Genomic DNA, 27,982 nt, shown 5'->3' with positions numbered 1-27,982 from the left:
TGCTTCGTGGTCTTTAATTGGGCAATGCCCAATTATTCTCACTCCACTTTAAAACAGAAAAAAGGAAAAAACAGATTTCTATCGTATACCACGCTGCAGATCAGGACTTTTATTTTGAAATTGGCGATCAAACCCTCAACCCCGTCGCCTTATAGTTCTTTGCTGAAGAGAAAAGGCCCGATGAGGCTTCAGGGTGGTGTTGTGATTCAGAAAAACAAGTTTATATATTTAGCATGCCGCATAATTAATTTTTGAATAGCGACACGCGGGGAGTGAGCGAATCTAGGCTGAGCTAAACTAAGCCAGCTGCGTAGTTTAGCTGAGCTGCTGCAGGAAAGCCGTTGTTGTGTTATTAGTGTTATGACGTTCCCTTTGTCTGCCTTAACGGGACGTTTGCTGGCATTTTCGCTGTAAAACTCTCCACTCCCGCGTCCTTGGGGTGTATTCTGTCTTTAGCTAGCCTCATTTGTTCGGTTCGGGTTCGTGTGGAGCCGAGTAATCCGCCATGTCTCTGCACGGTAAGAGGAAAGAGATCTATAAATACGAGGCGCCATGGACGGTGTATGCCATGAACTGGAGCGTCAGACCAGACAAGCGCTTTCGCCTGGCTCTCGGCAGCTTTGTGGAGGAGTACAACAACAAGGTAAAGAAACTGCTCACATTAAGCCTCTATATTCTTTCTTGTGCCATTTGAGTTACAGAATGTATCCTAACTGCCGCACCATTTAAGGTGGAACCGGAAAATTCAAACAAGAAGCTGAAGCTAACTTCAGCCTCGTGGGTTTATTTGTGTTTGCCAGTGGTCCTCTAACGTCAGCTCTCTATTTGGCACAAATTCTTCTCCATAGGTCTAAATCTAGTGAATCGAGCTACTTCAGATGCACCAATTGCTGACACACAGCTGTTATAATATCCATAGAAAAGCACTGACCAGTAAAATGAGATGCACTGAAGCAGTCACACATGAGACTAAGGTCACCAAGTCTGCTAGAGGGGTATAAATCCCCCCAGCATTGGGCTGTGGAGCAGTGGACCTGTGTTCTCTGGAGTGATGAATTGGAGTGATTCAGAACTGATCATCCAACATCAGTAATGCCCTTGTGGCTGAATGCAATCAAATCCTCACAGCAGTGTTCGGACATCTAGTGTAAAGCCTTCTCTGAGGAGTAGTTACTGCAGCAAAGAGGGGACAAACTCCCTGTTAACACTCAGTGTGTCTCAAGAAGGAACACTGGACGATTTTTGGACATATATTCTAACTCAGTCCAGCTGATGCACAGTTTAGCTCTAAACATAACTCGTCAGCTTGTATCCGAACCCTTCCAGAGCAGGAAAACACCACACTGTGCAGTGCAGGTGGTCTACAGCACTGGAGGTGGGAAATGCTGGGCTAGATATTGTCTTTGATTAGACAAGGTGTGTAAAATTTGTGTTGGTGATGATGCGTGAATGTGTTTGGGGAAAATATCGTATCGTGATTTTTCTGGCCGATACTGTGATTTAGATTCAACTTTGTCATTGTGCAGTGCAGGTGCAGAGCCAGTGGAATGCAGTTAGCATCTAACCAGAAGTGCAAAATACAGTATTACTTGCATATAAAGTGCAGAAGAACAGTAGAGTGGTAAAACAATAGATATGGAAGTATATATATAATACACATATATACAGGGTGAATGTAATTAAATGCAATTGTAAATAAATTAAATGTAATTATTTTCTAAAAATTAAGCTCTAGTCCTTTTTTACGTCATGACGAGCAGTGTATAGATTTTTTTTGGACTCGAGGTTCGAACGCTGAATGTATTGAGTGTGAGTGCCAGTTCAGTGCAGTGAAGCTCTGCATTATTAGGTTGTCCCCAGTAAAACTTAAGACAATGTTGAATAGTGATATAATTAAAATTGCAGCTCTTGTGATTTGAAAATTAGATATGTATATACTCACTCCTGGGGTAGAAAAATGGCAAAACATTAAGCTTTTAATGGTCCTGACAACAAATAATATAACGAATAGATAAAGTAACTTAGTAGGAGATTTTTTCCCTTCGATTTTTTTGAATGTTGAAATCTTGTAGGTGAACCTGCAGACAGCCTTTTACAGAAAGAGGAGTCAGTATTTTTCCACAGAGCATTGATGGCTTCAAACAGTTGAAAAACATTGCCAAGCTAGTTTGTGCTGGTTTGTGTTTAATGTGAGACCCAGTATTCTCTGAACTGCGAAGTGAATCTGGACTCTGATTGCCAAAACCAGTAAAAACCAATATTGTATAATATACTTTACTGTGTTCCCTGTTCTACCACACCTATGGTCTTGGGCAGGGCTGTCTAAAGTGGGGTGTATGAGCCAGAGATGGTCTGTGAGATGTTTGATTTGGCCCACCCGAACCCCACCCCTCTCACACAATGAGAGGAAAAAAAATTTCCGTTGAAATTTTATTTCAGAAGTATCTTATTAACAATATATAGCGTATAATACGCATTAAAAGCATGCACACACATACACACACATGCATGTATATGTATGTGTCTATATATTCCTAAACTTTTGTGTCAGCTGAGCCCCTCTGACCTAAATTATTTGCCTTAAGTACCCCTTAAGATTTTAAGTAGGCTAAAGTGAAATGAAACCATATAGGAAATGAAATAGTTTTGTGTTCCATTTAAAAAAGAAATAAAGGTGCAACAAAGGGTTTTTAAACAGTGCCACAGAAGAACTACGACAACAGTAAGATCCATGTTTGTAAGCGAGATGTACATAATATAAAGATTCTTTGCCAAGTTGAGGGTTCTTTATAGAACGTTTATGTTACACTGAGTTTCTTTAAACCTTAAAAAATGCTTCTTCACCCTCATATCATTCCTTAAAAGGTTCTTCAGGAAACAAAAAGGTTCTTCAGTGGCATCATGCAAAAGACCCCTTTCTGGTATATTTATTTTTAAGAGTTCAGGTTTTCATGATTAATTCCCAAATGTCTGTTTAGGAAAGCTTGCTTTATACTTTAGAAATCAGCGTTAAATTTTGCCCCCTTTAGATGTTCAATCTTTTATTTAGCATCCCGTTTTCATGAACCGCCTGCAGCGCTACCATGAACCCCTATGCAAGCCCCCCGGATGGGAAACTCTGTTGTAGGGTGTCACAAGATTACACAATACATTCAAATATAAATATCTTCAATAGTGCATTTAATATTTCCAAACCTAAAGCACAACATGTAAAACCCTCAACAGTACAAATACTCCAATAAAGATACACACAGTTTATACAGACACATTGAATACTGTTAAAAATAAACTGAAATGTTAACAGACTATGTAATGAAACGTTGTCAGGTGTGGATTGTAGACATCCAGTGTTTCGCTGGTGCAGTATTTAAAATATAAATGTGTTATTCAGATAAATATTGAGCCTTTTTTAGCTGAATTGGGTATACTACATCAGGGAAAACACAGTGCAATGTGGGGGTTCAGGACCTGGAGGCCGGATTCACGAAAGTGTCCTAAGAAAGAAAATCTTCTTAATGTTTGTTTTTTCTTAACTTCTTTTGTAATAAAAAAGTTACGAGAAATTGTTCTTAATAATAAGAACTTCTTAAGAATTATCTTACTTTCTTTTCGTAACTATATTCTTATTTTTTCTTAACTTTTTTTTAAGAATAGTTCTAAGAACAAGTGATATTCTTACAAATATTATGTTCCTTAATGTTTTCTTAACCTTGTCACAGCCTCACAGTCGTCTTAGGCTGAGTCGACAAGATGAGCATCTAATTTATTATGGACGCTGCCTCTGCTGCTCCTGCCCATCCTCGTCCGTCACCCCACAGTTATCATATTTTCCAAAGAGGATTTTTTCCTGTTGGCTGTTTCTTCCAGCGTCACCTCTAGTTCTTGTTTGCTAATTTTTTAAATGTTTGTTTTGATGTTTTTCCTTCTTTTTGGTCCTCTGAGCGGATTAAACTAAATAACGGATATAACCATTAATACAAATTCAAACTGTGTCTCACGTCTTTAATGGTACGTGGTAAAATGTAACACAGCCTACATAAGAAAACAACGAAGATTTTCTTAAGAAAGCTGTAAGAAAATAATTGAGATTATCTTAAAAGAATATTTGAGAACTTTTGAACGTCTTAGTGTTGATCTTAAGACCGTCGCAAGTTTTTTCTTAAAGAATTTGTGAGAACCACTGTAGTCAGTATTTATTCAGAGATCACTGTTCAAAGCGTGTTACAGCTCTATTACACATTTTCTCTCCTTGTTTTGCTTTGTAGGTGCAGCTGGTTGGCCTTGATGAGGAGAGCTCTGACTTTGTGTGCAGGAACACATTTGATCATCCGTATCCCACCACTAAGATCATGTGGATTCCTGACACTAAGGGGGTTTACCCAGACCTGCTGGCCACCAGCGGAGATTACCTGCGGATCTGGAGGGTATGTACACTCAGGATGGGTATCGTCAGCAGTATAAAACTCGTGTCACTATTTGTTATTTTGCAGTTGGATCACAGTATTTAACGTTTGTATCCCCACTGATCGAGTCTTTGCTGTAGCAGGTCTGTATCTCATGTGAAGCCAGATACAAAACAGGACCAGTAGAGTCTTTAGCGCCTTTATTTTTCAGTGGGATTTGTTCAGTCGTGCTTTTACCTTCATAAGTATGTGTTTGTGTTTTTGTTCAGTTAGGACTTTCTTCCAGCATCAAAACGTTGAGCCAACAACATAAGTCACAATATATTTATTTATTATTTATTATCCCTACCTGAATACGACACATAACTGCTTACTGTAACAGTATGTAACATGCAGTACATATTGTGTTTGTAGTGTTTTCGTTTAAGTCATACATTTTAAAGGATTACTTGAAATACAGAGAAATTAAGTGTTAACAGCGCTGATTGGCTGAAGGCACCGTCTTCAGCTCTGTAGTCATGACAACAACCAAGCCCCATGCTCTGCACTCATGCATGAGCAATTATGTAAACCCAGAAGTGAAAATAAAGCTTTTTCTCTTATTTTAAATAATAAAAAGCTGTTTGATTTGTACTCATATGCCCCAAACGACACTGGATAAGTTATTAGTTTGTTTTTGGAAAGGAAAAAAAAATCTTTAAGATATTTTTGAATGAAAATCTGAGGAGAAACACGCTGACAGCAGGCAGGATTTACACCTGCTAAGGCTAGCCCCAAACGCCCCCCACTCCCCCAAACAAAGGTGCCAAAGAACGAGAGCGATGCAGCAGAAGAGCCACTCTTGGTTGTGTTTGAAAAGAGAACCTACACATGATGTTAAGGTTCTATACCAATTTAAATTTTTAAGCTTTTATCTTATATGGAGGTTCTTTAAGTAGGAACTTGATCTACACTGGTTGGGGTACGGGTGTGGGTACACTCTTAAAAATAAAGGTTGTTCAGTGGGTTTTGGTGTGGACATACAGTTCAATGAAGAAACTTGAACTGGATGATCTTTACATTGTGTGGAGGTTCTTGAAATTTTAGTTCTTTAATTCTTTAAACCATCCATTGAACGGTTCTTTAGGGAATGCAAAGTGGTTCTTCTGTGGCATTGCTTCAGAGTATTCTTTTTGGCATTCTTATTTTTAAAAGTGGATAAACGCACAGATAGAAAAATCTGTTAATCGATGCGATGGTTCTGTGTATTAATGCAAAATTGTGAAAAGTAAAAGTGCAATTCAGCAACTAATTACAGTATCAACACAGCCGTAATGCACATTACATGTTCACTGCTCTTCATGTCTGACTGTCTGATTCACATACTCACTCTGTTTCAGGTGAACGACACTGAGACCCGTCTTGAATGCCTTCTGAACAACAACAAAAATTCAGACTTCTGCGCCCCTCTGACTTCTTTTGACTGGAATGAGGTCGACCCCAATCTCCTGGGTAAGACACTGTACAAGTTCACACTGTACGCTAAAAGAGTTCTCAGTAGATTTTCTAGTTAAATGTGTCTGTCTGTCTCTTTCTCTCATGTCTGAGTCTGATGTTTGTATTATATGATCCTTTAGGCACTTCCAGTATTGACACCACCTGCACCATCTGGGGTTTGGAGACAGGGCAGGTGCTGGGAAGGGTAAACCTGGTGTCTGGTCACGTCAAGACTCAGCTCATCGCACACGACAAAGAGGTGAGAGCTGGATTTGTGAGAGAGATCTCCACCACCTCCATCCCAACTTATAATAAATACTGTAAATATATGCATTTCTCCACTTTAGTTTAACCTTATTCTCCAGTACGTTCACTGCCTTAAATCGTCTTTTAAACTGGCACACTGGAGTCACTCACTCAGCCTTGAGGCCCACGTTTGAGAGAAAATGGGACATAAACATAAAGCAATTTAGGAAAGTACAGTTTAGTGCAGCCAAAATGATGTGTAATATATATATATATATATTATATATATATGTTCAAAAAGGTTCTGTGTAACATACGCATGTGTGTACCCCCTGGTATTTGTTGGGGTCCCACATTGGCTGGCAACTCCAGTGTTGGCTGGCTGGTAATGCGCTCAGTGTAGCGGCGCTGATGGCAGCGAAATGTTAGCTTTAACTGTTGTTCTTCTGGAAAAACTCTTCTAGTTTGGTGATGAATCTTCCACACATTAACTGAGATCTTACACAGCTCCTCTTCTGTTTTCAGTGTGAGAAATGAGTAACAGTTCACTCTTCCTAAAAATCTCTTGTGAAATTGGGTAAGAATTCAGATTTACAAATATGTTACTGCATGTTGTGAAGTTTCTCAGAGGTATGCTGGGCATAGACTACTGGGGACCAACTCGGTGAACTAATCTGCTACAGCGCCACCCTGAGGTAGACCAGCGCTGCAGCTCTAGTTAGTTAAGAATATCAAAGACAGAAAACAAAGATCTTTCCCTGAGTTTGTATTTCAAATGAGCAACATGACTTTACAATAATTTTATTTTCAGGGACCCCTCAGAATTATGATTTAGAGATACTCAGGGGGTCTGAGGGGTTAATACCCCCTGTATTTCACACCTTGGTGCAGGCATTTTTAGTATTAAACAGGTAAAGCCAACATCTCGACCTCACAGTGTGAGAACAGCACAGTACAGAAAGCTATTCGGATAAAAAAAAAAGTTTGAGATGCTGTTTAAAAACATTGTTTAACATATTCACTAAAATTTGGACAGCTGATTATTTTATTTAGGTAAATTTATATTTATTATTTGATTATTGTAAATATTTGTGTGCTCTAATGACTGCTAGTATTGCCACTACACGCTAACCGTCGCTGTCCAGTCAGGTTTTATTCTGCAATTTGGGTGATGATGGTCCAGTTTGAGTCAGTTTTGGGCTGACTTTTATTATTCTAGAGTCAGTTTCGGATTCAAAACATCATGAAATGGTTCGGGTCGGGTTCAGACAGATTGTTTTTGGTCTCGGGTCAAACACAGACTCAAAACGCAGTGCTGAAAATTCTCTGTATTCAGGTTCGAACCAAAATTTCAGGCCTGATTAAAATCACTAGTCACGTGAATGAATAACAATTTGGTGCAGTACTTTCTGGAAACAAGAAGACGTTATTAAGTTATAAATATGCTGTATGCATTTCATTTAGAGTAATTTTCTGTTATCTGCCCTGAAGTTCTGAAGTTTTCACTTTTCAAAATATGACATTCTGGATATTTGCTTTATTACAGCTTATTTTCCTGTTTTTTTACAACTTAGAACTCACTTTAGAATCGGCTCCGTTCATCATTCTGGTCACATCTGAAAGTTCCTATGTATGAAGTAGTAGAACATCATAGTAGAATTGTTGCACACACATCAACATTGATTTATATTATTGAAAACATTCATTCCAGACGTTTTGAACAGTCGTGTAAGTATAACGTCCGTCCATGTGATTGGCTGCAGGTTTATGACATTGCGTTCAGTCGTGCGGGTGGAGGGCGGGACATGTTTGCGTCCGTGGGAGCAGACGGCTCAGTGCGGATGTTTGACCTCCGTCACCTGGAGCACAGCACCATCATCTACGAGGACCCTCAGCACCACCCGCTGCTCCGTCTCTGCTGGAACAAACAGGACCCCAACTACCTGGCCACCATGGCCATGGACGGCATGGAGGTAACCTCAAACACGAATTCAGCCACTACGTGGCCAACGTCTGTATGGAAAAGTCTGTTCACTCCATCTTGGCATCGGCCGGGCAGTTATTTCCACTCATACAAGACCAGACTTGTATCACTAACGGGGGTCTTTTCCTGCTTACGCCTTTACTAACAAGGCGACTAATTCTTTATATTGAAGGGCCAGACTTCATGTAGTAAAGCCGCCATGTCGAGTGTCATTTTTCAGCCGGGGGACTGTCCCCTGCTTTTATAATGTTTATGATATTATAAAACATATAATCGCCACTAGAAACTATAAGAAACCACTTCCTTTGAGTGGCCTTTTTTAAATGACCACAAACACCAAGCTGTGAATAAGTAACCCAGATTCCAAGCAGTACTGCACAAAAATGAGACATCTAGGAAACATGCTAGGAAATAAGCAAACAAATGTTGATCTTTTTTCTTTAATTCTTAGTTTTTTTTATTGTTGAACAAACAGTAATTTTGTTGTTTGATGTGTTGTTTGAACCAGTGATGACCAATGCAGGAGAGTATAGAAAACATCTGATTCTCATTGCGTTAGTGTTTGTGATGTTTGTACTAATTGTTTTGTCTGTACAGAAGCAGCTAACTTTTGGTTCGGGATGCACTGATCACAGTTTTTTATGGCTGATTCTGATTTCCTTACAGATTTTTTTTAAAAAACTGATACACACATTAGCACATTTGAACCCTTGAATTTGCAGTTTTTACTCTTTTTGACAAAACCAAAACTCTTGATTTGCTGTTTTCGGCTAAAATTTCTGGTAGAGAAAATTTCAGCATTCTGCCAAGAATAGATGGGATGTTTTTGATAAAATGTAGAAGAGGAGAATCCAATGATACCAGAACCATTTGAACAAATCTGCATGAAGCTGCGTCATTTTTCTTGTTCTCACAAAGATTTGCTGTCTTTATTCCTTGTTGTTAGACGCTCGTCTCTCTCTCTGCTCATTAGTCACTGCAGCGGTAAATTATTAGTTGTCTGTATTAAACTCAGTATCTGCCCTCAGGTGGTCATTCTGGATGTGCGTGTGCCCTGCACGCCGGTGGCTCGGCTGAATAATCACCGCGCGTGTGTGAACGGCATTGCGTGGGCTCCACACTCCTCCTGCCACATCTGTACAGCAGGTAAGAGACCAGCACAGCTGTACGCACAGTACACTTCTGCTATTCATTTTATATATTACTGGAATAATAGCAGCAACTGAAAGTAGTAGTTGGTGGAAATGAAGATGGAAACAATTCTCAGTAAGTTTTCAGTTTATTACCGGGATCATGTTGAGTTTGTTAGTAAACATGTCTGTTATTGCTGGTTGCAATATGTTTTCTGATGGATAAAGAATGAATAAATGATAACTTTATCTTGGAAAGTCATAATTAAACATGAAATAAATCGTGTTGAATTGGGGGGGAAACTTTGATTTTTGCTCGGTCCTCTTTACTTGGTCCCCTCTCTTTTAATTTCCACTGTAGCGGACGATCACCAGGCACTGATCTGGGACATCCAGCAGATGCCGCGGGCCATCGAGGACCCCATCCTGGCGTACACGGCTGAGGGAGAAATCAACAACGTGCAGTGGGCGTCCACCCAGCCCGACTGGATAGCCATCTGCTATAACAACTGCTTGGAGATCCTGCGGGTTTAACAGCGAAGCTGATACTGGCCCTGACTCCGCGCACACCGAGAGCAGGGCTAGTCCCAGTGAGAGAGAACAGGAGGAGGGGGAGGAGGAGGAAGAGGAAGGAGGGAGCGGCTGGTTTCTGTGCTGTTGTAGAGGTCTCGAGGTTGCCGGAGGGTTTGGGTAGCGGAGAAGATTCTGGGGTTGAAGGGATGGGGGGTGGGGGGTTTGCGTGTGCACGCGTGAGAGGATTTGTTTATAGATGCGTGTGAATGTGTGGTTTTGCTGCATTTCATTTCTGTTTGTCCTTCATTACGTGTTGTTATTCTTGTATTAGGCTCATATTGGGGTCTTCAGTTTGCTGTGTAATTATTTCCGACAGTTTTCTATTGCGATGAAATTATGTGTAGACCTGTCAATGCAACAGACACAGCAGCATTTCCAGACCAGTGGGGGGGAAAAAACAAGTCAAAAATATGCTCTCAATGTTACTCACTGTAAGTGTACTACGTTTCAAGTAGAAAAGACTATAGTTACAAAGCAGCCAGCGTTGAGATTACCTTGGAATGATGCTTTTTTTTATTAGCTTGTGGCCAATATTTATCGTCTGAGCAAAGTTGGTAAGTAAAAATTTGCTGAAATATGCCAAAAGCTCATTTAATTTCGTCTTTCTTGCATCTCAAACATGCCAAGTTTTTGTTTCGCGAGTCCTCTGCCGTTATTCAGGTCTACTGAAGTGCATATGATTAAAAATGTGCTGCATTTGATTGACAGCTGAAACTCCAGTAACTGTGAGCATGCTAAATAGACTTGAGCTTAGAGAATAGGGAAATGCAATTTTTCATGACTATTAGTCTTTTTAATCTCTGATTATTAGGCAAAACATCTGCCTCATTTTTTTGAGGCAACTTCACTCTTTAAAGGGGAACGACAGTCATTGAGATATAAAGTCATTCAGAGTGGTTTGATTTCAGAGAAACTCATTTTTCTTTGCAGTGGTTGTGACGGGAACCCGAGGTTGTGATGTCTACGATGCAAAAACAGCCATGAATGGGTTTTAAAAAATGTTTTACATGAACAGCTCAAAACTCTTGTAAACCAATATCTCAGGCATCAGGAAATGTGTTTGTAGCAATCTCTCTTAGGTAGCTTTCTGTGAGGAAGCTTTTAAAGGCATTAAAACACTTTAGATGTTTTGGTTCCTATCATCACCACTCTAAACACTCGCTTGGAAAGTTTCTCTAGAATTAAGCATTTCACACCAAACCACTCTGAATGGCTTTGTTCATATAATAACCATTTAATTATGCCAAAATTTTGAAGAACATGTAGTGTTTCCCTTAAAGTTCAAACTGATGTTAGTGTTTGAATGACTTGAAATGGTCTTGGTGTAAAAATGACGAGCGATCTTCTGGCTCTCCTTAACCTTTTTCCCCACTTTCTTCTGTCTTATCTCACTATTTTGGTTGGCGTTCACTCCCTTTTACCGCATGTTTGTGCTCAACGTGAGAGATGTACATACATATATAAATATTATAAATAAGCTAGGGCAAACCGTTCATGTTGTGACTTTTTTCCAGAAGAAATTCGCTACAGGTCGCTTGGCTGTCCATGAAAATGTTTGGCTGTGGTTAGAAGTACATTGTAATAGTTCAGTGTTTCAGGACCCAGCTGAACATGACCGTGGAGGCTCTCGCGAGCTCATCCGGTCCTCTCTGAAAGACTGCATATGTGATTACGTGTGTGTGCCCGACCGCAATGTTTTTTCTATTAATAAACTTGCATTGTTCTTCCATAAAGCGGCTGCTGATACTTTGACATTTGGGTCTGACATGCATCATAAACGTTCCAGCATCCAGAAAGAGATGCTTCCTCACGGGAAAACTGACTATTTAGGTTCATCCATACCTCACGTTTGAGTAGTTCAAACACATTAAAGGGAAATGCCACCAATTCTTCAACATTTCTGAGATGACAGGTGTGAAATGACTCACTGTAGAGAAACATGCTGACTGATTTCTTTACAGTGGTGGTGACAGGAACCATTTTTTGCATTTTTTTTTTTCTATCCAAAGTGACCAGTGAACTGACATTGTGTCTTCTGAGTTTGTAACGTTGATGATGAAATAATCTGAAAAATAAATACTATTTTGCCTAACAACGACAACGCCTTGCATGTACGTCTCCACCTTGAATGCAACGTTTTAGGACAAAAGCTCACAATAAAACAATGATAAAACAATGTCTTCAGGAAGTGTATTCATAACAATTTGATTTCAGAACTTTCTGAGGGAGCATTAAGAGGCATTACACACTTAAGACGTCTGGTTCCTATCACCACCACTGTAAACAGTTGATCCTAGAATGGAGCATTTCACATCAAATCACAGTGTAACCATATAATTACGCAGATAAAGTAGTGTTTTCTATAATGTAGTGGGTAACACTCCTCAGTTCCCCATCTGAGCTAGAACATCACCACACTACACCTTGGGCTAGACTCCTAAACCTCATTCACCTTAACTCTGGATATGAGTGCCTGCCAAACACATAAATGTAGCTCTTATAAATGTCTTAACTGCAGTTACAGCATAAATATATAATCATCATTTTTCCTCTTAAAATCAGTAGATTTGGACAGTAGAGTCCTAATAATAAACACCTTTGTCCATTATTCAGAAAATGATCACACATACACACATATACAGTGTCAGCATGTTCTGTACTATGTGTTATAAATAATCTTTAATCTAAAAAAAAAAACAGTAATAGTTCTTTTGTGCTTTTGGAAACCTTAACAGTCCCAGAAGGTTTTCAGTTGAATTACACATACATTCACCTCCTTCACATGAGCACGAGCAGTACGCACTGATCTACACAGATCTTTCCAAAAAATCATTGACAGAAAGAGTCCATTCTGACCAATCAGGTGTTTTTTTTCCAGAAAATGCAGGAACACACTCATACACACACACACACACACATTACATTTCAGAAACAGTGAAAGTTTTTCGAACACACAAACGTCTCATGATGTGTAGCACGTCTGACGCATCCCACTATCACTCACACATACGCTTCAGCACGCCCAAGCAGAGAAGAGGCCTTCAAAATAACCGCATTTAGAGCCCTGACACACCAAGCCAACATCAAAGAACCGGCGTCAGCCAAGACCGACTGATCGTCATCGCCTCCCGTCTTCTGTAAAATTTACACTCAGACCCACCGCAGAGACCGAAGCTGACAGCCAAGACACACATACTTCTGTTGAATGGAAGCAGGCAGTGGCAGCAGTTTTCTTTTGGTGCCTCAGAATACTCAACCTAACTGCACAACTTAATGGAAGATTTCAGTTAACTTAAAAATACTACAGAAAGTAGCTATTTAAGCTGAAAACTAACTCAAATTCACTATATTCACTAGTTTAGCTGTTAGTAGTTAGTTGACTTTATGGACAAATACAAACAGGCCAGTAATGGGTTGTTTTTAAAGACTGTTCAAGATTTAGGCCTAATCCCATTTCACCCCTCGCCCGCTCTGTTTTGCACGCATAGAGATGGAGGGGTAGGTAGAAGTGTTAGGGCTACATGACCCTCCAAAGTGTCTCCAGAGTGTTAAGAGAAGAAAAGAAAAACCGTCTGCGCAAGCGACCAAAAAAAACAAGTGTGAGTATTTTTCTGTTTAGAATTACGATAACCATTGTATTATATCAGTTTAATGTCATCTCAATGTATAATGGGCCTTTTCTTCATAACAAGCATAATAAAAAAATGCTACGTGTATGCTGATGTCTCGGTAGCTAGCTAGCAAAATTTCCTTTTCCACCTTAAATGGTGTCAAAACTGCTGCACCATTCAAGGTGGAGTGGGAAAATTGAAACAAGGAGCTTCATCTTCAACCTTAGTCTTATATCACTGAACAATTAGGGGTGGACGATAAGTAATGGTCCCCATTCTTTGAAGGCATATGATTCCCTAAATGTAACTAAAGCCCAGCAGTGAGGAGCTGAACTTTACCCTCCTCTGCTATCACCGCAGTATGGCAGGGTCACCTACAGAGCAGCGCTAGTAGCTGTTAATGAAGTAATGTTCTTTTTTATTTGAGGGTCCCATTTTTATAGGTGAAGATTTCAACCACTACCCCTTGTAACTCGGTTCCAAGAGGCAAGATGACACTGGAAAACACAGGGTAGGGGTAACAATAAGAAATGGGATTGGGTCTTAGTGTGGCTACAATTGTTTTCCCCTCTTCTAGTTATATATGCACACTTGTAACAGGCGACACACTGTTTAATCCAAGTACTAGCCTAGTTTTAGCCTATTCTGAATTACCCATGTTAATGATGGTGAATAGGAGAAGCTGGTCGGAATATGTTCTAATGTTTTTGGCTAAAACATCAGTTGATTCAGTAGTTGTGCTGAGGGATTGTTGTGTATCTGACTGCATAAATGTTTACATTTAAACTCACATCATTCCTGTTTGCTCTTGGCACCATATATTTGTATACTGAGCGTGTCTTTCCACCTTGTTTAAGCTACTGTCTGTGCTGTCGTTCTCCCCAGCCCACTTTCCCTCAGGCTGTGGCGAACGACGGTACTGGTAACTCATCAAGTCTCAGTTAACACTCAGTTTGGTTTCTTAAACTCAGTGTTGAGTGAGCTGAATTACCCTATTCCCACTTGCTGCGTGTGGTTCTGTGGTGGCTGGACACTGTAGTGACTACTCACTCTGGGCTGACCGGTCAGCCTGTGCCAAGAATATCTAGAGTAGTATTAAACTGAATTGTTGAACTTGCTTTCCCTCAGGACACGATGCGGCATTTGGCCAGACAGTGTCTGATGGCCAGTGGTTTGGTGTGTCAGGGCATTCCACAGTGCACGATTCCTCGCTTTGAAATCACATGATCCACTAAATCAGACAGCTTTTCTCTTTGTGTCCATCACATCTAAAGAAGTCATTGGGTCACCTGATGTGACCACTTCAGATGTGAACTGAACGCTCCTTGAAAATATACCGTAATTGTAAAATTAAAAATTCTATACATTGAAAACACATTTCTGTAGCTGAACAACAGCTGAATAACATGAAATACAGTTAGAAAATGCCCAAGATATTTTCTTACAATAGCAATTTCTGGTGAGAATAACTTTAACAGGTCCAACACATCCCAGTTAGATTCAGAGAGGGAAGCAAATGTCCTTCGCTCAGTGAAGGTGCTGCTTTTCAGGAACAATTCCTAGAAGCTCAACAGTCTGGAGAAGCAAGAGCGGAGGGTCTACTGTAGCCAGATATTGTTTTGCCAAAGCAAAATCTCGTCATTTTGATAACCGTGAAGCTGTGCCTTGTGACACATCATGCTTCATGCAGATTTTTAAAAAATGTGAACGCTGCAATATTGTCCTGCGTTCCTTTCTGAAGAAAAGCTTTCAAAAGGGGTTCCGAACAGTGATGCTACTGGAAAAGCTCTGAAGGGAAAAGGGAGGAACGGTTCATTTCATCAGCAGATCTCCTCCTCTCTCTTCATTGAGGAGAGATATGGCACAAAATTCCTCAAAGCATTTGAAGAACGTACAGTAAATATGCACAGGTTTAACTCCATGCGCCCTGGTGCAGGAGGCAGCCGGACTCTGGCTCTTCCTCGTTTTTTACAGTCTTGGACAGGCATTTCTGGAGATCTGCCTGGTCAGATCTGTCTGGTTGCTGGCCCTCGCGCTCTTGAGAAGGTTCTGTGTTTCAGCAGATCTGCTGAGAAGTTTAATTAAAAAAAGTATCTTGTGTGTAGTCTGTTTATAATCCGCTTAAAATGTATGCCTTTGCTGCATTGCTGAAATTTAGATTTGGAAAAGGAAATGCTATGCTCCCCCAAACGTGTGACTCTTTGAAATAAGGGACGGTCCACAACTGTGTTCAACTACTTTGCTGCGACTGCACAGACGGCAGTGTTTAAAGCCATTTGTTAAAACGCAATTGATCAAACTATTTGACTGAGAATGACAAGCAGAACCTTACAGTAGGTTACAAAGAAAAGAACTGTGTTTCGTCGACCGGTCGACCTAAATGGCTACGTGCCTGCGTGGATCTACAGAGGAATGTTTTGCACTAATAAATAACATCTTCTGTAATGGCTTCGTTTACGAGAGCCAAGTTTTGTTCAGTGTTTGATTTGTGCTTTGTTCTGAGTGCAATTCGAGAAGCAAACACGCCGGCTACGCTTGCATGTGTATTTGAGCATGTCTATGTGCGTTAGTGCTGGACGTGGACTTGCCCAGGTCCATCAGTAGCAGCTTACGATTCCTTTAAACCTCTGCAGATGATGTGGGAGAAAAGAGAAGAAGGTGCAATTAGAGGAGTGCGAACTGTCCTGTGGCCAGCACCAGGCTGCTGCAGAGTGTGATGTGGGTCCACACAAAAGTCCCAGGTGTGGAGGGCCCATGAGAGGGGAAATAGAACAGACCACAGCTCACTGTGGGCTCTAGCTGCCTGGAAGGATGGGGTCAGACAGGTGCCTCTGGATCTCCGCTGCTGCATCCTGCGAGGCGCTGGGGTTTTCCAGGTGTTCAGGGAGTGATGGAAAGCGCAGGCTGCCACACAGCGGCCCAGGCGCACGGGCCTTGGCCTGGGCTTTGGCTTGGGTTTGGGCCTGGAGGTGTGGAGGGACACTCAGAGACCTAGGGGCCACTGGTTCAGTCTCTGTTTCTGGGGACATGGACATGGTGTCATCCGAGGCTATGGTCAGGTGGATGCCGCTGGACAGAGACTCACGGGACTTGTGGTTGAGGTTGTCGGAGTCGGGGCTCTGTGAGACAAGAACAGAGGTACAGAATATCAGTTAGTATTAGGTAGGTAGAGGAACTCGTGGTGAGATATAAGCATCTCATTAAAAGTCAAAAGTAAAAAGATTTTCAGCTATTTCTGTTTTAGTTTAGCATGCTGGCTGAAAGGATGAGCTGCAGTTTGAAACCCTTGGTCTGAACTGCTCAGTTTTAGGTCACTCAGGTTTTTTAATACTCTATTTTCAGGACTTGAATGTGGAGTCATACAATTACAATGGAAACAACTGAACAATATATACAATTGAAAACGCTGGTTACACCTAAATACTACCATTTTACATGTGATGAACTGCTTTGTGTCTCTTTATTTGACACAGCTAAAGACTATGTAATCTGTAATATCATATTTCACTTACAACTGACGTCATTTATTGTGTCAAAAAATCTGTTGCGGTGCTGTTTTTAGAAAATATGAATAAGATGATGTTCTATGTTTTATAAAGGAAGAATAATCCTTGTACGTTTAATTTGTCGAATTAAACATTATCTTTTTTTGCATGTTTTTGTTTCCCAAAGCATTTAATTTCCCAATTGATGAATGAATTAAAGTCATAACAGACAAACTATCAATTATGTACATTATGTAAGTACATCCACAGCGTTTTACCAGAGGAAGTTCTGTTATGTAAATCTGTAAAGCACACTGTATAGCAAATGTTAAGTGTTAATGCTCCCATATTAATTAATGTGGCTTTTCACAACACAATGTGTCATATAAAACTAATAAGCTTTTAAAATATTGTAGTTTAAGTCAAGCACAGCTTCATTCCTGACTCCTCATTGCATAACGGAGCATCAAACTGCCGGCAAACCATTCTTAGAATTTGCTGATGGTCCCTTAAACTCTAAATCTGCCACTGGAGGAATTATGGCGTGGGTATGTTCACGTTGACCAGAGTGAAACGCATCAGCATGCAAAATCAGAGCTGTGTGCTACTGTGTTTTCTATCACTGTATAAAAGATGCCCAAAGCTTCCATAAGGCTTTCTTGTTGAAAGCACTGTGATTTTCAAGTGAACAAGCTCATTAACAGAGCAATCCAGATCTCACACACACACAAACGTTTTCTAAGCCGTTTATCCTTCTGGGTCAGGAAGGAAACACATTGCATATCTAATTGACCTGGCCGGATGTCTTTGCCCTATGGGAGTGTGATTTGTGTGTGCAAACACACTCACTTTGGTAGATGAGTGGAGGCTGTCGTTGATCTTTACAGTAGGTGGGATGGGCGCAGGGCTGTGGAGGACCGGACCCCCTGTCCCGTAAAGGCTGGAGGGTGGAAGGGGATGGGCAGGAGTAGACACTGCGCTGTAGGCTGGGGGCACTGGAGCCATCTGCCTCTGGAGCAGCTGCAGAATCACATTAATGTCAGCCGTCATCCGCGTCTCCAACCTACAGAAAGAGAGAGAAAATGAAAGACATTAACTACTCTAAATAATTCAGTAACTGCTATAAACTATTCAGTAACGGCTATAAATGATCCAATAACTACTATAAACTACTATAAACTGTGAAACTAATATGTAAGTTCTGCAGTTCTAAGGAGTGAGTGAGTGTGGAATTAAAGTGTAGACCCACATACAGGCCCTTTTTTAAGGAGTCCCTTCAGTGTGCTGTGTTCTGGGTTCTGACCTGTTTAGCTGAGACTGGAGCAGCTCCAGTCGTGCCTGCAGCTCGCTTGGTCTCTCCTCCAAACACACACTGCAGTGGTGGTGGCAGATGCGTGCTGACGACGAGCGCCTCGGACTCTCCGAAAACTGACTCGGCCTGCGCTCGGGCCAGTAACCATATACATTCAGAGAACCTATGTGACAAAGACATAGAGGAAAGAGTGGTGCGTATGAAAAGTGAAACAATGGTAAACAAATTTTTTATTGGCAAATTTTGTTAATTTAACTAACGGTAACATTTTCTGACACATCTGGTATCTGAGGTTTGCTGCTTTAGTTTTGCTCATGTACACTTAAAAAAGATTGTGAAGCTTGTAACAATAGAAGAACCCTTTGTTGTGCTATATATAACTATTTTCAAAAAGTTCTATGTAGAACCATACATTCTCCATCTGAAGAACCATTTCACCATGCAAAGAACCATTTAAGCATGGTCCTATATAGAACTCATAGTTCTAAACAGAGCCATTCCCTTTACTAAGAACTCTTGAAGAACCATCTATTTAAAGAGTGCAGCTAAAACTATTAGAGCTCATTGCAATTAGCAATAGCCATATTGCAATAGCAATTTAACAGCATGGCTATTAGCATGCCTAAACCATCAAACACTTATCCATAAAAGAAACCCCATAAACAAGTCTGTTTGAGATTACTGAACCACTTGATAGTTTGAGGAAAGTGTGCAATGATGTAGTCTTGCAGTTTGCATGCTGCTGGCGGTCATAAGCTTCCATTACTCTTTAGCTACATTAGCACAGCTGCAAAAATATGTCTTAGCTGACTGGCTGCATTTGGGGTGAGTTGAAAATTGTAATTTTTTTTTTTGCTTGACTGTTCCATCATCAGATTTTCTGTGACGTCTTTCTTTCTGTACCTGAGTAGGGATGTGCTCCCCGCTCCAGGGGTGCCCCCATGCCTGCTGGGGAGTTGTTGGGGGGAAGGAGGCTGACCACCGTTGGTGGGTAGTCCCGCACTTCTGGACGGTACATGTCTCCCCGGCCGGGCCCTGGGGGTTTGACTTCATCTTCGCTTGACAAGGAGCCAGCGCTGGCACTGCTGCACAACTCATCCCACTGAGAGCTTGACAGCGCCCCCCTGTGGTTCCCCATGGAGGCGCATGACTGGTCTGGATATGCGTCTTCCCTATCCATCCCATCTGAACAGAGCAAATGAGCAGAGATCAAAGATCCATAAGCAGACCATGCATGGAAGCCAATAAAACATAATGTATGTATGTAAGTGACTCCACATCTTGCACACTTAATGATTCCATGCCGAACTATTCGTAATCTGTCCACGGCACTGCACATGTGCTGGTCTGACAATCACAGATGCACACAGATGTACCTGGTCGGTTGCGCCGGAGGGAGTGTCTCCTGCGTCTGGCTCGACGGTAGCCGCAGTCTGACTCCTCACTGGGGGTTGGCTGCATTATTCTGTCTGCCTGATACACACAAGCTTCAGTAACTTACATAACCACTAATTACAAACACACAGACCCAACACCACCGTACTACCATATATTTTTCATATATATTTTTTAAATCATTTTAAAATAGCAGCTGTCTTAAACATTGTGTAAACATGTCATGAGGAACGGACCAACAGAATGAAATTCCAAAATGGAAAAAAATCTTGAAATGTCCTTGAAATTTCCTTATACTATAAAGTTACCAGCTATACAGGATTTTCTTATGACTGCAATGTTGTGTTACCTTCTACACACAAAGAATGAGTGTAAGCTTTATTTTGCGTCATGCCAAAGAACACCCTTCCCTGTGATAAAATCGCACTAACCCACAGCCTCTCGTGGCTTATTGCTTTATTATTTTATTTTAGTCTAAAACACTTATTGATATATACTGATAGATGCTGGATGTACTAAGAGGTTCCACTGCAGTTCTATAATTTAGTTCACAGTTGCCTGAGATGCTGCTTTTATACTTTTATTCCAGTTGTTTTTCAAAACACTTTTTTCTTGAGTCATTATTTCACTGCAGTAACAACAGTTTTACATGAATATTGGTTTAGGCTACTCTACACACTGTATATCAAACCCCAGTGGCAGCTGGTATTAACCCTTAAAAGATTAAAGTAATTGGCATCAGTTTATAGCTATTCCAATGTAATTACATAAATACGTAATTCATTCCAAAGTCAGTTACGTAAATGCGGCCATCATCGCAGCCCGGGAGCAGTAGGTTTTTTTTTTTGCTAAATCAGTGTACCAAACAAACAATAACTTATTATCAAATTCAAATTCTAAAAAAATCTCCTACTTACAAACACTCATGTCATATGGGCTGAAATTTTAGATATTTCTCTGCTTGTTTTCATGAAATATGAGTGATGAACAGTTAATATCAAACTACATGCTTTTTTCATTAACGATAACTGAACAGTTTCATTACTTGGAACAGTTTTCGATACAGCCAGTTTTTTAAAAAGAATAACAGTTGATGCAGAACACTCAGCGTGTGACTTACATCTCGGAGGTTGAAGGTGATCTCCAGGTTGGTCCAGAAGCTGTCGGAGAAGTCCGGGTACATGTCCAGCACCTCCAGTAGGTCATCCCGCAGGATCTTGTGCAGGTCACAGTAGGTCAGGGCCCTCACGTCTGCATTCGACTTCCCAGGCCTGGCGTACAGACTGATGGGCTCCCCGAAGATATCGTTCTTACCTGGTCAGAGAGAAGAGAAAGAGCACAGAACAGAAAGAGAGACGACTATGAAAAAGCACACTCATTTTGTTCAAAGCTACATTCACATTATATATTTCTATTTTTTCTCATCACAATTTCTTGCTCAATTTCACTTTTTCTCAAAGCCATCTTGTTTCCTATTTGTGTTTGTAAGTGACCAATGTCTGTTATTAGGTTAAACCAAGATTATCTTCAATTAAAACTGTTATTAAAATAAAAATTAGCAGTGCACTGCTAGCATTGTAACTGATATTAAAAAAAGATAGTTTTGAAAGACATAAACTGTTTCTAGTCTACAAGTGGCTTCCTTAAACATGTAGGAGACAGCACTGTCATTTTAGCAACGTAGCTAAAGTTTAGTCTTCTGTTGTGTTAATATAGCAGTGACAAACTCATCAGAAGGAAACGAGAGAATCGAGAGAATTGCACCCAAGTTTCGGTTAATGGGTGAGATGGGTGGTGCAAAAAGGAAACCCTTTCATTCTAATCTTGCAGTTTTCACATATGACACTGACTCAGATCTGATCTGAAGACAAAACACTGTATATGCACTACTACATCCTTGTAATGTGAACACAACCTTAAACAAGTGCTGCTAAAGAACACTCTCAGTAAACACTAGATGGCACTACATAGGTTTAGACATGGAGATGCATCCAGGCACGGGAACAATCAGATTGTTTGGCCTAAAGATAATCGATATGGCATGATCAATAAGACACAAGTACACAGAGTCACTCTGGCTTATCAGAGCAGACTAGAGAGGGGAAAGAAAGAATCAGATGAAAATGGACAAAAGGACAAACACAGATAACCAGGCTTCCAGAGAGTGACAAAGACAAAGAGAGCGTAAGTGGTACACAAACTCGATTACAAAATGTAATGATTATAATGCAAAAAACTGAGGAGATACAAAAAGCAAAGGAAATGAGAGGCAAAAGGAGACAAATAAAACAAACTTAAAGTGATGGTTTAGCAAAAAAACTCTAATTTATACAAACTTTTCCTTACTCCAAATGTAGCTGATCAGATGTTTGGTGTCTGAAGTTTGCTTCTTCAGCTTAGCACTGGAGCTATGAAACTAATATAGCTAAAAAGCAACGAAAGCTTATACTCATCTGGTAGCATTATGCAAACTGCAAGGCTAAATTATTACACCCTTGACTTAAACCGTATAGAGCTCCTTAAACGATATCAAGCACCATGACCTGCAACATGAAGGAGATCTTTAAAGTGCTGCATCACTTTAAGAAGTAACTGAAAAATAGGTAATTACTACACACAGTCATCAGCAAACATTTAAACACCCCCAGTCAGATTACGTTTTGTTGAAAATATGGCACTTTTCTACAAAATGTTACCACGAAATATATTAGATGGGTTTAACATGAGAAAAAAAACCTTATAAAATATAAAAAAACCTTACCAATATAAAATGTGCCATACGTTTTGCACAGGCCACATTTTATGTTTCCCCAATATGTTAAATACAGCAAATACACAGCAAATGTGCATTAAAATGTGCAGATGTGTGTTCCCTGTAGAGAATGTGTTAACTTCCTATTTCAACAATGTGTCAACTTCCTAAAATCAACAAAACACCTCATTTGACCAGGGAAGCCCAAACATTTGCACAAAATTACATCTAAAGCAGAGCGAGTTCATTTATACAGCACCTTTCCTACACTGCAATCATTCACAGTGCTTTATAAATGAGAAAACACGAAGATAATTCAAATTAAAATTTAAAAAGATGCAGGAGAACAGAAATAGATAGATTAAAAAATTGATTTACAAGAGAAGAAATTAAACATAAAATTAAAAATATAAACAAAGGGGGGCTCCCGAGTGGTGCAACTGTCTAAGCGTTGGCCCTATCATCAGGAGATCGCGAGTTCGATCCCTGGTGATGCTACAGCCATCCGCAGCCGGGAGTCCTAGAGAGCACAATTGGCCTTGCTCTCTCTGGGTGGGCAGGATGGCCCCCCTCTCCTCCCATCACCCAACGCGATGCTAGTCACCGCAGGCGTCTGTTAGGTGATGTAACAGATCTGGCGGTTGGCGTTTTCCTCCAAGAGTGCTCAGCTGTCCAATGACGTTGCGTGAGCTGCAGTTCGAAAAGATGCGGTAGTGCTTCACAGGTCTTGTAAGAAGCCTGTGTTAGCCTTCACCCTCCTGATAGTATTGTGTGATTGGGGGAGTCCTAACTAATGGGTGGAATTGGAGACGACTAAATTGGGGAGAAAACTGGGTAAAAATATATATATATATATATATAGTTAAAAATTAAAATAATAAGGTGCCGTTACAGGAGAGAAGTGCAGTAGAGCTAACAGTGTTTTAAACTGAGCTGAAAGCTACTCAAATAGGAACATTTTCAGCCTGGATTTAAAAGTGTCCAGTGTCTTCTAATGCTCTCTGTCAACTGGTCCAATTTGTTTATCCATTCATAGACCAGTAATAGTATCTTAAAGTCTATTCTGTAACATGCTGGTAGCCAGTGTAAGGATTTAAGAATGAGGGTGATCTGTTGCGTTCTTTTACTCCTAGTAAGTTGTTTGTCTTTTTTGGGAGTCCAGTAAGGAGACCTTTACAGTAATCAACTCTGCTAGAGGCTTGAATTGGTTTCTCCAGGTCTGGTTTAGTCAGAAAATCTCTGATCTTGTTGATGTTCTTAAGGTGATAAAATGCTGATTTAGTAAGTGCTTTGAGATGACTACTAAAACTACGATCCATTAGTACACCAAGGTTACGGACTAGTTCTTTAGATTTTAGGGCTCTCGAATCCAGATAAGCAGCTAGTCTGTGCCTCATATTGCTATTCCAAATAAAATAATCTCTGCTTTATCTTTATTCAACTGCAGAAAGTTTTGTCCCATCCGGTTAGTGATGTGCTTAAGGCACTTATGAAGTGAGTCAAGGGGACCAAGTCAAGGGGATCTGCATAGCTGTGGCAAGATATCCCATAGTCTTGTAGTATGTGACCAAGAGGCAGCATGTATAATTTAAATAAAAGTGGCCCAAGAATTGAACCCCGGGGGACACCACAGGTCACTGGCACTCTTAAAGGAACCTTATTTTTGACAACGTAGTCCCTTCCTTGCAGGTATGAACTGAAGCATTTTAGGACAGTTCCCAAGAGTCCAACCCAGTTCTCAAGTATATCTATGAGAATTTTATGGTCAGTGGTATCAAAGGCAGCACTGAGATCAAGCAGCAATAGAACAGATGTTTTTTTCCACAGTCTTTATTTAAACTAATGTCTTTAATAACCTTGATAAGAGCCGTTTCAGTACTGTGATCAAGTCGGAATCCTGACTGAAATTTGTCTAGACAGCTATTTAAGGACAGAAAGCCAATAGGTTGTTTGGAGATGATCTTCTCAATGATTCTTCCAGAAAAAGGTAGATTTGAAGTAGGTCTGTAATCACTTAATAGAGTTGCTTCTAGATTTTTCTTTTTTAAGACAGACTTCACAACTGCAGTTCCTAAAACTGATATGGGAAGCCACTTTTACCTAAAATGGCGACCACCACGTCCTCTCTGAGGATCTCAATAGAGCCGCGGGAGATGAAATAGAGGGCAGTGAGCACGTCCCCGCTGTGCACTAGGGTGTCCCCTGGTGGGGCGTGCGTGGTTTTAAAGCGCATGGCCAGAGCTCGTAAACAACCTTTACTGGCCCCACGGAACGCCTTACAGTTCTGCAGCAGATTCCGATTTAGATGCAGACAGATATCAGCTTGCAGACACTCAGGAAAACCCTTCAGTACCTGGACAGAGATACAGAGAGTAAGAGAGAGATGGACAGGAAAACAGACAGTAAGGAAGGAGATAAGAGACATCATTAATAACATCAATTGAGAGGTAAAATAAAATAAAATGTAAATTAATAAAATAGAAAAATGAAAAAATAAGAAACTAAATTAAACAAGGCTTTAAAAATTAATTACAAATAGAAATTAATTAAGTGATTTTATTCCGATTATTCAAGTTTTGGTGTTTTAAAGACTTTTTTTAACTTTTTTTTTTTTTGATTGTCTTAATGCTGGAACACGGAGACGGTGACAAAAAATGGGTTTACTAGGGTTGCCAGATACAAGTTTCTAGTCATGGATGTGCAAATTATAAGCAATGTGTTTGCATTTAAAAGTTTAAAGTCATTCTTTTTAGACGTACATTTACAGTACTCTGATAAAAGATGTTGATGATTAAAATGTGGTAGGTGGTTGCACACAAATAAAATATATAAACACAAGCCTTGCCAAAACAAGCAAATTTAAATAAAGCAAGAGTGTTGATGTCATACACTTCGTCTGCAACCACCTTTTTTTAGTTATGTAAATTCAAGGTACCATTTTTTTCATTGTAAATGACTGTCTACTGAGTTGCTTTACTTTTAAAGTTGTGTAAAAATACTGGAGATACTGTATTTTAATTGCACCTTATTACAGTAAGTGTACTACAGAATACAGCTACATCACAGTAATCTCCAGATGAACTGCAAACAGTTCATATTTTACCATTTTTTTGTGTGTATGGTACCGCAAGTTACTGCAAAAGTGTGCTGTGATTTATAAAAATGGTACGCTACATAACTGAAAACAGTAATGTCACACTGAAGCCAGAATTTTGTCTGTACTTTTGTTCTCATTACCTTATCGCTTGCACATTGGTCTGCTCTATGAGCTGGAGCGTCCTGGAACGCATACCACAAAGGAACAGTGTGAAACTCACAGCGTTCATGTCAATGCCGTTGGTGTACGACCAGGCGTGCTGGAAGTACTCCTCCAGCCTCTGCCGCAGGCCTCCAGGGATCTGGTGGAAGCGGATGAACTCCTTTACCCTCAGCATCTGTGTGTGGTAGCGTGCAGTGCCGGAATACAAGCGCTGGATTATAGCAGACACATTCCCAAAGATACTGGCATACATTAGGGCTGGGAAAGAAAGAGAAATAAAAAATTATACAGTGAGATTCCACTGTGAGTCAGTCGTTCACAGTTCCAGTCCCAGAAGTCCTGCATTCTCTTCACTGTAACCCAACTGATACAGGTCATGTACTCGCTGATTAACATATGAGCTGACAGCTGTGCTAGAGCAAGAAAACACAAAAGAATGTAGCGCATGGGGCCGGAAATGAAGAGTAAAACATAAGGCAACTATGAAATGTCCACTTCCCCAAAATGTACTCAATCAGCCAAAACACGAATGTTGTCTGCAGTTTGTTTTTTGTGTTTGTTTTGGAGTGAAGGAAAAAACTAATAGCTAATAATTAACAAGTAATGGAGGCTAATACTCAATTCCTGAGAAGCAGAAAATGCAACCAACTTCTTAGACTGAACTTTGAAAAACTGAAAGTAAGACTCCTGAAAAGAATGCAAACTGCAATAAAGGCCACACATAAATAATGGACATTTTGTTATTTCATTTAGTTGTTGAGGCTTCTGTGTAGTTTTCTGTTAAATGTTTTCTGCTTTTTTTCCTTAAGCTGAAAAATTAATAACCTGCCTATAAATAAATGTAGGGTGGTCTCCGACTTTTGCACAGTACTATATATGTATTTTTTAATCATTAAAATAAAACAGTGCTAAATCTGAATAAATATGCTTCCTTTGGTTTACAGCACTCTGAATGCTATTGTAAAACAATACCTCAGGCATCAGGCAGCATATTCATTATCATTTCATATAATACCTTCCTGTGACGTTTTAACCCTTGTGTGGTGTTGATGTGTTTGTTACTCAGTGGTCTGGTGGACCCACCGCATTACTGATTTTTTAAATCAATACAGCCATAACAATTTATGTAAAAATACCAGATGTTTAAAATATCACAAGTGGCCAGCACAGTGTTCTCCTTTAGCAGCTGTAGCCAGTCAGCAGCCTGTCCGTGTTGCCCACCCTTACACACACACACACACATATACAAACACATACACACACAGATAAACACACACTAGCAGCAGGCCATGTAGGAGGAGAACAGAGTGAAGGGACACAGCACCTCTACACTTTTACTCCCCGCCGGTTCACCCCAACACCACATGTAATATAAATATGTAGGGGGTTTATAGTGTGAAGACAATGAAAATGTGTTATTTTATATGTTCTTCACAGAAAATGAGCAAAAGCTTAGGACCCTGAGGTTGAAATAATAATAAATCACATCATTTTTTCTGTTGGTAAACATTGAAAATGGGTCCCACAGACCCCAACACCACACAAGGGTTAAGATGCTGTGCTCAGTGTTTGCACAATCAGGTTTGAAACCCAGGGTAAAGGTACATTCCTGCTCTAAACTGTTGATATGTAAATGAAGGATAAGCGATGAAATTAGAAACTGAGAGTGTCACTCACAGCCAATAAGCATGACGCAGATAGAGAAGATTTTCTCGGGGTTGGTGTTAGGGGAGACGTTGCCGAAGCCGACGCTGGTCAGGCTGCTGAAGGTGAAGTACAGCGCTGTAACGTATTTGTCCTTGATGGAGGGTCCTGAGTTGGAGTCACTGTCATTGTACTGCTTGCCGATTTGGTCGGCCAGGTTGTCCAGCCAGCCGATCTTCATGCCGCCGACGCGGGCGGAGCCAGTGCGCTCTACATTGCCGATGGCGTACCAGATGCAGGCCAGCCAGTGGGCAATGAGGGCGAAGGTGCACATGAGGAGGAAGAGGACAGCTGCTCCGTACTCAGAGTAGCGGTCCAGCTTCCGCGCCACACGCACCAACCGCAGCAGCCGCGCAGTCTTCAGCAGGCCAATCAGAGTGGTGGTTTGAGGCTGAAGGGAGGGTTTAACAGAGGATTAGCCAATAGGGGGAGTTTCAATTCTTCACTCTCAGAACTAAGAGATTAGTTTCCTAGTAGTTACTAAATGCTTTACAGTAGTTACAGTAATTATAATAATTCATAGCAGTGAGTGAATATAGTAGTACCTAAATAATTAAGTAGTAGTAAATAAGTACTTAAATACTTTTAAAATGATTAGTGAATACTTTAGAACAGTTACTGCATAAAGTTGCTAAATAATTTATAGCAGTTA

At 40.4% G+C, this 27,982-nt stretch overlaps 2 protein-coding genes across 3 annotated transcripts in view; one reads left to right on the top strand and one right to left on the bottom strand.

Annotated features, from left to right (window-relative positions):
• Window positions 1-102: 102 nt before the first annotated feature.
• Window positions 103-11,545, top strand: dcaf7 (ddb1 and cul4 associated factor 7). Of its 2 annotated transcripts, none has more exons than XM_036589310.1 (7): window positions 103-643; window positions 4,266-4,424; window positions 5,783-5,894; window positions 6,020-6,138; window positions 7,889-8,098; window positions 9,138-9,255; window positions 9,598-11,545. In XM_036589310.1, the coding sequence occupies exons 1-7, from the start codon at window positions 506-508 to the stop codon at window positions 9,771-9,773; spliced, it is 1,032 nt and encodes a 343-aa protein (XP_036445203.1). In that variant the 5' UTR covers window positions 103-505; the 3' UTR covers window positions 9,774-11,545. The 2 variants fall into 2 exon arrangements, with proteins under 2 accessions (XP_036445203.1, XP_036445204.1); XM_036589311.1 differs by having other exon boundaries at window positions 104-643; window positions 9,601-11,545.
• Window positions 11,546-12,449: 904 nt separating this feature from the next.
• Window positions 12,450-27,982, bottom strand: part of kcnh6a (potassium voltage-gated channel, subfamily H (eag-related), member 6a) — an 81,909-nt gene continuing 66,376 nt past the window's right edge. Inside the window, exons 8-16 of the mRNA XM_036589308.1 lie at window positions 27,304-27,721; window positions 25,685-25,884; window positions 24,468-24,720; window positions 20,736-20,929; window positions 19,597-19,693; window positions 19,124-19,405; window positions 18,212-18,383; window positions 17,758-17,971; window positions 12,450-16,542 (exon numbers count right to left, since the gene is read on the bottom strand). Coding sequence (XP_036445201.1) covers window positions 16,219-16,542; window positions 17,758-17,971; window positions 18,212-18,383; window positions 19,124-19,405; window positions 19,597-19,693; window positions 20,736-20,929; window positions 24,468-24,720; window positions 25,685-25,884; window positions 27,304-27,721 — 2,154 coding nt within the window. The 3' untranslated portion in view covers window positions 12,450-16,218. The remainder of the gene's footprint in view (window positions 16,543-17,757; window positions 17,972-18,211; window positions 18,384-19,123; window positions 19,406-19,596; window positions 19,694-20,735; window positions 20,930-24,467; window positions 24,721-25,684; window positions 25,885-27,303; window positions 27,722-27,982) is intronic.

This window comes from Colossoma macropomum, unplaced genomic scaffold, assembly GCF_904425465.1.
Source record: "Colossoma macropomum unplaced genomic scaffold, Colossoma_macropomum, whole genome shotgun sequence".
In the NCBI taxonomy this organism is placed as follows: domain Eukaryota; kingdom Metazoa; phylum Chordata; class Actinopteri; order Characiformes; family Serrasalmidae; genus Colossoma; species Colossoma macropomum.
The sequence above is the reverse complement of the archived record's forward strand: the minus strand, read 5'-3'. Positions and strand labels throughout refer to the sequence as shown.

Bases quoted from the DNA above. Each gene is read 5' to 3' on its own strand.
- dcaf7 (XM_036589310.1), top strand. From the start codon at position 506: ATGTCTCTGCACGGTAAGAGGAAAGAGATCTATAAATACGAGGCGCCA. The intron at 4,425-5,782 runs GTATGTACACTC...ACTCTGTTTCAG, and splicing joins ATTACCTGCGGATCTGGAGG to GTGAACGACACTGAGACCCG. The intron at 6,139-7,888 runs GTGAGAGCTGGA...GATTGGCTGCAG, and splicing joins TCATCGCACACGACAAAGAG to GTTTATGACATTGCGTTCAG.